The 12,115-nt window shown below is 43.3% G+C and overlaps 1 protein-coding gene across 8 annotated transcripts in view; it reads left to right on the top strand.

Moving 5' to 3' along the window:
* The window catches only part of RAPGEF2 (Rap guanine nucleotide exchange factor 2), a 417,203-nt gene that overhangs the window by 214,280 nt on the left and 190,808 nt on the right, over positions 1 to 12,115 (top strand). Inside the window, exon 1 of one of the 8 annotated variants that reach the window (XM_068278851.1) lies at positions 4,810 to 5,713. The exons of the other annotated variants lie outside the window; for them this stretch is intronic. Coding sequence (XP_068134952.1) covers positions 5,679 to 5,713 — 35 coding nt within the window. The 5' untranslated portion in view covers positions 4,810 to 5,678. Of the gene's footprint in view, positions 1 to 4,809; positions 5,714 to 12,115 lie in introns of those variants that run through there. 8 annotated transcript variants of the gene reach the window in all.

Raw genomic sequence — 12,115 nt, 5'->3', positions numbered from 1 at the left:
GTGAGGCAAATAATCTTCAGCCTGGCTTTTTGAGGTATCCTGTGATACAACCACTTCTTCCCACTAGCTTAGTAGTTCCTGATGCAATACAAAGCTATATTGCTTATCTGTGGATCCTGCTGAGGCAGGAGCTGACACAGCCGAAGAGATCAATTTACAACTTGTGATTAGACACAGATGAGGGGGGATTAAAAAGGCTAAACTCTCTAAATACATACAGGGTGCATTTCTCTGTTTTCCTTCTGTCCTGTGCAAGAGTTCAGGTCCACCTTAATGTTATCCAATGCAGTTGCTAAGCACGTTGGCGTATAACAGCAAACCACTGCTGTTGCCCTCGTGTGTAAGTTTGCAGCAACTACATTGGTTAACAGTAGAATCAGCTGGTTAGCACCTGATTATCTTGCATGACTTGGCCTAACGCATTTTGAACCCTGGTAAACATCTTGATGGTTATCCAATCCTTAATAAATATGAGTACACTGTGTAAATGCGCACAAGGATATTACAGTATATAGTAATGGCAGAAGTTCCTCGCTTACACAGGTCCATACTAGGTTTGTCCTGTGTGTGGTATTTGTAACCTGTCCATCAGCAGGGTGAGCTGCGTGTCCCTACAGGTTCTTCTGGCTGATTGATGAGAGGAATGGAGTACATGCAGATTCAAGCTTCTGTGTGGGACAGCTCAAATTCCCTGTTATCTTTCACAGAGAGCCGCCTGATTGTATAACATGATTCCGCCACCCTATGTGAGGCACAAAATATGGGATAATAAAGCCACTGTCATTCACACCAACGCTGGCAAAGCCTGGATCAGTTTACTCATTATTTTCTACTCACGTTTTACTGTTTCTCATTTACATCCTCCTGGTAACTTGTCTGGATTAACAAGTAAGCCCAATTCACAGGTTGTCTGCTTGTATGGTTTATATAACAGATTGCTAACCGTAAACTTGCTACAAATAATTAAAGTAGCATATTAATAAACATAGGAGTTAAAACAGCTGATGTTTGAATAAATATGTCTTAGGAGATTACTGTTATCTGGAGCCCATTATAAGCCCACTCTGTAATGTCAATAATCATTTTCTTTCTATGAGGTAAGTTTGCAGCCTGTGAGGAAGAGATATAAAAGCTGTGATGCGCAAGCTGAACTGCACCTCCCATAATCCTCAGCAGCGGTGAAGGTTACACTTCTTTGCTATAAAGCAGCGGTTTTTTATGAAACCGGTTCTTTGTTTTGAAGCCTTGGTTCTTATCCATCTTGAGAGCGAATCACATGGAAAGTTCCCACTCTGATCCCTGCTGTGTTTCAGGCTGGTAGCCGTGTCGGCTGCCGGTGCGTCCAGTCTGGCTGGTATATTTAAAAAATAAATAAAATAAAGTAAAATAAAGATCCTTTGTTATGTACATTGGAAGCCACACCCTACTGCTTGTTATGTGGACTGCATCCATGTAGTTACCATATAAGTGGAGGGGGCTCCGCTCTAGTAGCCGGGGCCGGATTTGTAAATTAGGAGGAACCAGCCATCAGCAATAGATGATCACCAGTGATCTGATGTGAAAGATAAAGGGATTTCTTTTTTTTTTTTATTGCAAAAGTGACTTTTTTTGTGGGGTAGTATCATTTTACATTGTTTGAAAGAGAAGTTATTGAGGCAAGGCAAGGGCTAGTTTTCTGGACTATTTTTAATCGCAGTTTCTTACATAACTGGTAATATTTGCACAAAACACGGCTTTTCTCCAAGGAAATAAAGTATGATGACCCTTAAATTTAGAATGTAAATTGGGTCTCCTAGATGAGGTCCCCTAGACCAAATAAATAAATAACCAATAAATGCTGCATGCATAATATGAATGAAAATGGTATAATGCATAAATAATTGGAAAAAAATTCCCTTTATTACAAAATAGTTAAATAAGAGACAAAGTGGTAATTGCAGTGCACCCTAGCTCAAAAGTCAATTATTCAAGTGAACTTGTGCCAAAGACATGCCTGAAAAAAACCCACACACTGAAGTATGGAAGTCTCTGGATACTGTTGAGGCTTCCAGTGTTCTCCCCGGCGCTGCTCACCAGAAATCTTTGGGAAGATCTGTGCCTTGCTCCTCTTTAGGCATGAGCATTGCTGTGCCTGCGCAGTAGCCATACGCCTGTGCCAGAAGAGGCGCACAGCCCTGATCTATCCTACAAGCCCCTGTCAGATCTCTTTGGGAGGGTCTACACTCAGCAACGGAGGACTGTGAGACGAAGCTAGTGCTTTCGGAGGTGAGCGCCTGAGCTGGGTGCTGCTATAGAACTAATGCTATAGTCCACACCCCGAGCAAGGGCACCGATTTTCATGAGATTTTAATTGAATGGGATGGTCGATTGGCCGCCAAGTCGCCTGAACACTTTGTTAGTACGGAATGCTGGGAACACACAATGCAATTTCCCATCCGATTGACAGGAAGTTGTACTGTGTGTATAGTATATGTCCATGCTTCTCCTGATTAATAAAGGGATCAATTTTCCGATAAGTTTAAAAAAATCAATTCCTTTTCTCGATCACAAACAGATCGGACTTGTCAAAAATAATTGCCTGATTACCGACGATCAGAAGGGAAGTCGCATTGTGTTTTCTCAGCATTAAAAGCTAGACCCTTGGCTTTTATTGTCATCTGTATCCTCCATTAGGATTACGGCCCTTCCTGTCCTGGATGCCTAGGTTAATCACCAGGGCTTAAAGGAGACTCCACAAAGCAATAAAGGATCTCACATATCCTAGTATTTATTGCAGATATTTTTAAACACTTTTACACTTGCTTGTAATGTTTGGATCTTGTAATGGCTGTATAACATTTCATGTGTCTGACGAGACTCCTTGCAGGTTTGTACAGACTTGCAGTGATGGTAGTTCTTGACAGTTGGCCTTTTACTATACAAGTCCATAGTTTGGTTTCCTGCTGATCAGTATGCTCTGCTGTATGGAGAGAGGAGGAGCAGCAGGAGTAAGCTGCCAACACCAGTGGTTGTATAAACCAATAGGGGAAGGGCAGTAACATGGAGGATCATTGGCCCAACAATGGTGCAATGTATCAAACTGCTCCTGAAATCTTTTAGTATTGAAATTTCCATGTATGGTAACAATCAATCGCCATCTGATTGACTTGCAGTCTGATAAGGATTGATAGCCTTGGCATATCAGGCCACAATCTGTCTGTCTATGGCTAACATAACTTTGGGGCTCACTCGGACAGCCTAAAGAGCATTTAATACTTTTGTAACTATTGAAGGAGATATGATACATTAGAGATTAATTATTTTATCCAATACAATGGGAAAGGGTTATGCGTCGGGGTTAGGGTTAGGCATCTGGGTTAGTGTTGGGACGTAGTTAGGGTTAGGCGTCTGAAAGGGGTTACTGTAATAGGCCTGGAAGGGGTCAGTGTTGGGGCTTGGTTAGGGTTAGACATCTGGTTAGGGTTATGCGTGCGGAAGGCGTTGGTGTTGGGGCGCGGTTAGGCGTCTGGAAGGAGTTCATGTTGGAACGTGATTAGGGTTAGATTTCTGGAAGGTTTTAGGGTTATGTGTCTGGAAGGCGTTAGTGTTGGGGGACGGTTAGGCGTCTGGAAGGGCTTAGTGTTAAAGCATGTTTAGGGTTATGCATCTGGAAGGGGTTGGTGTTTGGGTGTGGTTAAGCATCTGGATGGGGTTAGTGTTTGTGCGTGATTAGGGTTGTGTGTCTGGAAGGGGTTAGTTTTAGGGCACGGTTAAGTGTCTGGAAGGGGTAAGGGTAAGATTAGGGTTATACATCTGTATGGGGTTAGTGTTGGGGCGTGATTAGGGTTATGTGTCTGGAAGGCGTTAGTGTTGGGGGACGGTTAGGCGTCTGGAAGGGCTTAGTGTTGAAGCATGTTTAGGGTTATGCATCTGGAAGGGGTTGGTGTTTGGGTGTGGTTAAGCATCTTGATGGGGTTAGTGTTTGTGCGTGATTAGGGTTGTGTGTCTGGAAGGGGTTAGTTTTAGGGCACGGTTAGGTGTCTGGAAGGGGTAAGGGTAAGATTAGGGTTATACATCTGTATGGGGTTAGTGTTGGGGCGTGATTAGGGTCATGTGTCTGGAAGGTGTTAGTGTTGGGGCGCAATTAGGCAGCTAGAAGGAATTGGGGGTCAGGAAGAGGATTGGCATTGGGGTGGGAGGTTAGATATTGGGAATAAGATTTTGCTTTAGGACAAGCGATTTGGATTCCTTGAACAACAATGGACTGCCACAAAAACACAGATACAGCAGTACAGCAAAAATAGATATGACCAGCATACCATTATCGGCTTCACCTGTTGCTAATATTTACAGGTACAAGAAATACATGTACCTGCTGCATACCATTTATTTTGTGGTGGGTGACACCATGAGGCAAATAATGGACTCCCTGTAGTCATATGCTGCATTTTGGTTTACAGTCATGCTTTTCTATACACTGCATCCAGCCAGCACTTGTTGTGATAACCCCCACCCTTCTTTTGAATGCTATAGGAACAGCAGATTAATGTTGCCCCTTGTGCTCATCACCTTCATTTGTTGACAATTGTCATAGAGGGGAATTCTATATTCTTGTGCAGGCATAGAGAGGATTATAACACAGAGCAGTCTCCTCTGTGATGAAATGGGAGGAGGCGAATGAGGAATGAACTCGCTCACTTTCGCTGTAATATTGCAGCTCCAGCAACACTTCCTGTCTCAGGTGTGTGAAACAGCTCATGTCTCACTACCTCACAGGTTCCTCCCAGTTGTGAAGTGTTAATGTTGGTTTGTCCTCGCCTCTTTCCCTTCCCATCATTCCTGTGATAATGGAGCTTGCAGAGAGAGTGGGGGTAGGAGCACAGAGATTCCTTTTACACTGATGAACAAGTTTACATTCCAGGCCTGAGAAGTGACATTCCGGAGTTAGTTGACGTGCCAAACTGGAATGTGAAATTGGAGGCCCTGGACAAGGGAGTACTGGTGTCAGAACATACAGTAGTTGGAACTTCTGTGTTACACCACTGTTTCCTTTATAGAAACACAGGACAAGCAGCCAAAGAGCCAGAACGTCTCAAAGTCCTGACCAGCTTCCATCCAGCTGCACAGCTACGCCCTACTCTCTGTGGGAAGATTTGCATACAGTGTGGGAATACAGAGACTCTTCATTATCTCCATACTTTGCTTAGCATTCCTATAGGAAGGAGAGACAAGTAACCACTTCCATGTCCCCGAGTACGTCATCTCTCGGAGACCTGCCTGCTTCTGCCCTGTCTGCTAAGTTAAATGTTGGAAACTTTGGAATCTCACTTGGACAAGTATGACGGGACCCTTTTGGATTACATTTCCTGCGTACAAAGTTTTCATTCACTCACTTTTTCTTTTTAAATATCGCAGTTCAGGAACCACTGGAACGTCTTGTGCAGATGAGAGCTTTGTATGAATTGTAGAGTGACTTTCCGAGCTTCACTGGGAATATTGTTGGATGTTATCGTGTTTCCTCCTGTGCTTAGTGTCTCTTCCTCTGCCAGTTCTGGGTAAGGTTGCTAATGACAGGATGCAGGACACTGGAAGCAATCCATGGATTTAATCTCCTCAGCAAAAAAAGTGGAATCCTATACAGTTCTTGCAGATTTGGGATGGGAGGCTTTTACTAGTAAACATCATAACCACGGAAATTAATGAGATACCCAACAACGATTGAGCACAGTCCCTGGTAAGAAAATGGGCATGTTTACCCATGCAGCGCCGCATACATTATTTGGTTGGTGGCTTACCTTCCACACATTCAGAATATAACTAGTAATTGTGTTTGCAAATTATTCAGTTTCTCATGAGGTTGGCTAGTCAAAAAGTATTTAGTGTACATTTTTGGCTATTTTTTCTTTGCCCCAAATTACCATAAGTGCATGCTTTTTTAAAATTGTTTTTATTTAAAATATATTTAACTAACCTGTGTAATGCCTGGTACACACCATGCAATTTCCCATCAGACGGGTCGAATCAACTATTTCCAAAAGGTCCAATCTGATATCTGATCGTTTTTCTGATCAATTTTATATAGAAAAAAAGATCGGAAATCCGATTGGACCTGTCCGAAGTAATCAATTTGAGCCGTCTATCTGATGGGATATTGCATAGTGTGTAGCAGGCATAACCTTTAATGCTTATGAATTTATGCACAGTAACCTTTTATTTTGTTCCTGCTTTTTATTTTTCCTCCAAGCGATCCAGATTGAAGTAATCTATGCGGTAGAATAGGTGGGCAAGACAAGGCAGGTCAGAATCTTTTCAGATGCTGATTAATCATGTCTCCAACATTCTTTGCATAATTCCATGTACAAAGCAATGCTGCAGTTTGAGATGCTATATACTCCTTTGTGTAGCAGACACCTTTTCTGTGTCAGATTCATATCAGATTCCAGTGTCCTGCAAACACAAACACTCCACCCAGTTTTTAGGTGGAAGCCAATTAACTTACCAGCATGTTTTTGGGAGTATGGGAGAAAATGCACATAGACTCTCTCCTTTGGACTAGTATCTAATGAGAAGCAAAGCCGGGTCGTTAGTGCTGCAAACCAGGAGAGCTATCTGCGTATGCACAGACACAATGTTGCCTGCTACTGTAATGCCTGGTACACACCATGCAATTTCCCATCAGATACATGGGTCGATAGATAATGTCTGACAGATCCGATTGGATTTCTGATGCAAATCGATCAGAAAAACGACCGTAAATCAGATTGGACCCGTCGAATATTATCTATTCGATCTATCAATCTGATGGGAAATTGCATGGTGTACCAGGCTTTAAGGGCTATACACACATTTGACATGTGATGCTGAACCATCGCTCCTATTCCTTTGAGCCGATAGTTTGTACAAATACCCATTGTCTACTGTGCCTTGCATATCTTAAGGAGCCTATTAAGAATACAATATTAAAATCAGATGCGATCATTCGATTAGATTTGCATGTTTGAAAGTAATTGGAAGGTAATTATTGAGTGTTTGCATAAACCGGACTTTCTCTCTTCAGATATGATTGCTAAATCAAACATTCTGATCAACAACATTTTCTATTCTAATCGGCCATAGAGTTGTTTTACATCGATTTACTCCACATACTGCATGTTTTTTTTTTTTTGTACATTTTGATTATCAAAACCTGATGGAAAGATTGCATCTGAGGAAAATATTGTACTGTTAATGGGCACCTTAAGATGAGTAGTATAAAGGTGCCCATAGACCATGAGACATACATCGGCAGTTTCGACCACTGTGATTGAGTCTGCCAGAATTTGTTGCTCCAACATGCTGGCCGATTGGTAATGTTGATCAACTTCTAGCCAACAATCTAGTGATCAGACAGGACTTTTTTTTCCCTCTTTTTGCTGGTCGATTGGGGGTGCAGCAGTATCTTTGCGGGGGGGGGGGGGGGGGGGGCTAGGGCCGGTATCGTGCCCCCCCCCCCCTTCTGCTAATGCATCAGTGCAGTGCACAATGGTGCGGCTACTGGCTAATGGGTTAAGAAAGGGAACCAGCGTTCCTGGCCATGGCCGTTATTTATAGATCCATTGTGCCAGATCTTTTAACAAGGACAGGGGACACCTTACAGGTTAGATTCTTGGCCAAGATGGTCCGTCTGGCCACATTCTGTCTACCTGTAAGGTATAATCAACATATACAGTATATGTATTCTGCAATTATGTTGATAGTAGTCACATTGTACGTAGAGATATAAGATCAGGTCAACTCTGACCATGTTAAACCTATTCATTCTGATTAGAGGTCTCTTTGCTCCCGTGCCCTGGAAACAGCAAGTCAGACTGAAACTTGGTTTGAGTGCATTTGTTGTTGTGTTGTATGGCATCCTAGTAAGATTGCTTTTCTCACACTCTGAAATCACAGCATGCTGCCTAGCACTACATTGTGAATGAAGGTTTAGTTAATTGTATTGCTTTTCAAATGCAAAACTCTGTGAAACCACAGTGACAGCCCTGTGAAAGTAGTCTGGTGATACTCCCTTTAGTGCTCAGCTCCTATTACATGCTGTGGTTAGGGGAAATTACTGCTGTAATAAAGGAGCTTTGCACACAACATGGATAGATTGCGTTCTGGAACCAAGCTGCTCTTATCCAAACTGTGGCCCTACCGCTTAATATTCTGTAGCTTGCGCCATTCACATTTCTTTCTATCTTTTTTTAAATTTAATTTTTTTTTGAAATACAAATAGTTAAAGTGAACCAGAGACTAAGTACCCTTGAGTATTTTATCATATATATCAGTGAGAACATTAGAGAAAAGACCTACCCTGCTCTCTGTTTCATTCTTCCCTGCTCAGCCGGCTTGTTATCAGCCCTGGTAAAATCCCGACTGAGCATTCAATCTGGCTTTGCTCAGGAATCATTATAGCTGAGCAACGTTATAGCAGAACCAAGGGGGCAGGCTTGGGCTTGAAAACACATCAGAGAAGACAGACTCCGCTATAATGATTTCTGAGCAAAGCCAGACTGAATGCTCAGTCGGGGATTTTATCAGGGCTGATAACAAGCAGGTTCAACAGTGAAGAATGAAACTGAGAGCAGGGTAGGTGTTTTCTCTAACGTTCCCACTGATATATATGGTAAAATACACGAGGCTGCTTCGTCTAGGGCTGGAGTAGATCACCATTAAATGATCTCTTCAAGGAAAAGGAGTAATTTTTTTTCTTGCTTCATATAATTTTTAATGGAGGAAAGACATGAAAGTGAAAGCCAGCACTACTCATTACCTTGCCATTTAAATGATTGAGTAGAGAAGGTGCTGCTAGACAGAATATGAATGCAAAATACAGTGCCTCTCACACTGCTCTGCCAGTCATGCTGGCTACATGAGGCTGTCTGAAAGCTTCCTGGGAGCCGGGCATGCTGGGAATCCATGTCTGCCACTCTGGCTAATGCTGCCCCTGTGGCTCCTTCTCAATAGTTTGATTTTGTGCAGATATCTTTTGGCAGCCCTGCAATTCTCAGCACAATTGACCTTATCTGTGAGCATTGATCCCAAAGTGCAGTTGTCTTATTTTATTTGAAAAGCTCAGTCTGAATTCGTAATGAATGCTGTCTTTTAATATTCTGAAGACTGGCATCGTATTTGCCATCTGCCGAGCCTTGATTTTATACTACTTTCTTAAAACCTCACTTTACGTCATAGTGGATAAACATTCATTTCTCTTTTTCAGCATGGAAATTTTAGTTGGTTGTTTGAGTTTGTGGTTTGAACATTTATGCTGCACCCGCATGTTCAGTCTTTATACTAAAAAACCTTCCCCCCTGTGGTTTGGGCATGTGATGCTTCCCATAGCATCAGCATTTGTGGGTGGCATATTTGAAAATTGCAGAACAGAATCAAGTTTTCTTTGTACGTTGTCCCATTAGTATCCATACAAATACAGTATATAATATGGTCTCAATTCAGTAACATGCCTGTAGAATTGCAAACCTTCCAATCAGATGAATTCGCTGTCTGTTGCACAAGAAATGCCAAATTTTGGATGCTATGATCAGAAGATTATGGGTAGACCAGTGTATACACCAGGGCTGCGGAGTTGGCTCAAAAATCATCCGACTCCAGCTCAGACTCCTCAGTTAATGAGACGACTGACTCAAAGTACCCAAAATGGCTCTGACTTCTCGACTCATACTCATTAATCTAATACAGGGGTGCCCATTAGGTAGATCGCAAAGTACTTCATGGTAGATCCCGACCCCACTACATTTTCCATTCTGTATATATGTTACGGCCAGAACCCGAAGTTTGGCCACTTTTAGTTCTGGCCGGCCACTTCGGGTTCTGGCCGGCCACTTCGTGTTCTGGCCGGCCAATGCGCGAAGTGGCCGCTGCGCTGCGGCCAATGTTAGAAATGGAATGATTCCTCTGACATTAATGTATCTTCTGGCCGCAGCGCAGCGGCCAAACGTAGAACAACTTAGTTCATTTAATGCAATTCAGCCGGCGGCAATGTAAAAATTCAAGCCGCCGGCTTTTTCTCTGCATCTCTCTCTCCTCCTCTGCCTCTCTCTCTCCTTCTCCCCCCCCCCCCACCCCCCCGCTCCCGCCTCTCTCGCGCTCTCTCCTATGGGCAGCCGGGCGGGGACACGAGTGTCCCCCCGGAGTCGTTCGTCGCGGCAGGGGAATCCTGCCGTTCTTGCAGAGCGGGTGCTGGCAGAAGCGATGTCTGCAGCCTCCCCGCTCTGCTTTCCTGGTGCGACGAACGACTCCCGGGGACACGCCTGCTGCCCATAAGAGGAGGAGAGAGAGGCAGAGAAAAAGCCGGCCGGCTTGAATTGTTACATTGCCGCTGGCTGAATTGCATTAAATGAACTAAGTTGTTCTACGTTTGGCCGCTGCGCTGCAGCCAGAAGATACATTAATGTCAGAGGAATCATTCCATTTCCAACATTGGCCACTTCGCGCATTGGCCGGCCAGAACCCGAAGTGGCCGGCCAGAACTAGAAGTGTCCAAACTTCGGGTTCTGGCCGTAACATATACAAGTGTGCTCCTAAAATTGCACATAGGTAGATCATATTGACTTGCTAATTTTTTTAAAGTAGCTCACAAGCTGAAAAGGTGTGGGCACCTCTAGTCAAATACATGCCAGGGCTGTGGATTTGGTACAAAAATCATCAGACTCCAACTCCTCAGTTCATGAAACCTCTGACTCCAGGCAATCAAAATTGCTCTGACTCTACTCTGACTCAGCCCTGGTATACACAGTTCAGGCGGTCATACATTTGATTTTTACCTTTCAGTCAACTTGTCTATTTCATAATTTTATAGACTCAAAGGAGAATCAAATGAAATTGTAAGTACTTGATTGGCCCAAAGCGATAGATCAAACCTGGATTTAACCGGACTGAAAATTTCTGTCCATTTTATAGGAATTGAGTGTTGTCCATTTGCATACTAGACTTGGCTTTCTCTAGCATGCATGTTTTGTTCTGTAGAGCAGTGAGAGATCAAGAACAAGAGAACTCCCTACTACAAGTGAAAGCAGTATTGATTATCCTCAAATCATGCAACCAACCGAGTCCAACAATGTTTATCCCCAAGCCTAGAAGAAGTGTGCATATGATTTTGACACTTGCAGCTCAGTGCTGTTGGTTTTGCCATAAATTTGAAATACTTTGCATCTCATTGACCATCTCTACTAATGAGGATTTTCAGCGCCCAGTTCACCAGTGTCCTACTCCTAAACCTTCCAGTGCTGGAATGGCGTACATTAAAAAAGGGCGCAGGGTTTTAAACGATAATCATGAATAACGTTTTAAAAAAATTTGTGCTATATTTCGTTTAAAAATAATGTTTTATAAAGTTATAAATCATTAAATAATGTGTATGAAATCGGCAATTTTAAAAACGTTAATCTTCCCTGTTTAAAAAGTGAAATTTATAATAACGTTTTATAAAACATTAATAAGAATTTTACTAAAGCTATACCTAACCCTACTCTCACACAGAACCCTCCCTGTACCTATCCCTAACCCCTAGACCCCCCTGTTGGTGCCTAAACCTAAGACCCCCCTGTTGGTGCCTAAACCTAAGACCCCCCTGTTGGTGCCTAAACCTAAGACCCCCCTGTTGGTGCCTAAACCTAAGACCCCCCTGTTGGTGCCTAAGCCTAAGACCCCCCTGTTGGTGCCTAACCCCTAGACCCCCCTGTTGGTGCCTAAGCCCCCCCTGTTGGTGCCTAAGCCTAAGACCCCCCTGTTGGTGCCTAAACCTAAGACCCCCCTGTTGGTGCCTAAACCTAAGACCCCCCTGGTGGTGCCTAAACCTAAGACCCCCCTGGTGGTGCCTAAACCTAAGACCCCCCTGTTGGTGCCTAAACCTAAGACCCCCCCTGGTGGTGCCTAAACCTAAGACCCCCCTGGTGGTGCCTAAACCTAAGACCCCCTGGTGGTGCCTAAACCTAAGACCCTCCTTGTGGTGCCTAAACCTAAGACCCTCCTTGTGATGCCTAAACCTAAGACCCCCCAGTGATGAGCATTAATAACGTTTTTAAAAAAATATGGTGCGGTTTTTCGTTTAAAAATGTTTTAAAAAAAAAAAATTTGTACGGTTTTTCGTTTAAAAGTA

Source organism: Hyperolius riggenbachi, chromosome 1 (genome assembly GCF_040937935.1).
Source record: "Hyperolius riggenbachi isolate aHypRig1 chromosome 1, aHypRig1.pri, whole genome shotgun sequence".
Classification (NCBI taxonomy): Eukaryota; Metazoa; Chordata; class Amphibia; order Anura; family Hyperoliidae; genus Hyperolius; species Hyperolius riggenbachi.
The sequence above is the reverse complement of the archived record's forward strand: the minus strand, read 5'-3'. Positions and strand labels throughout refer to the sequence as shown.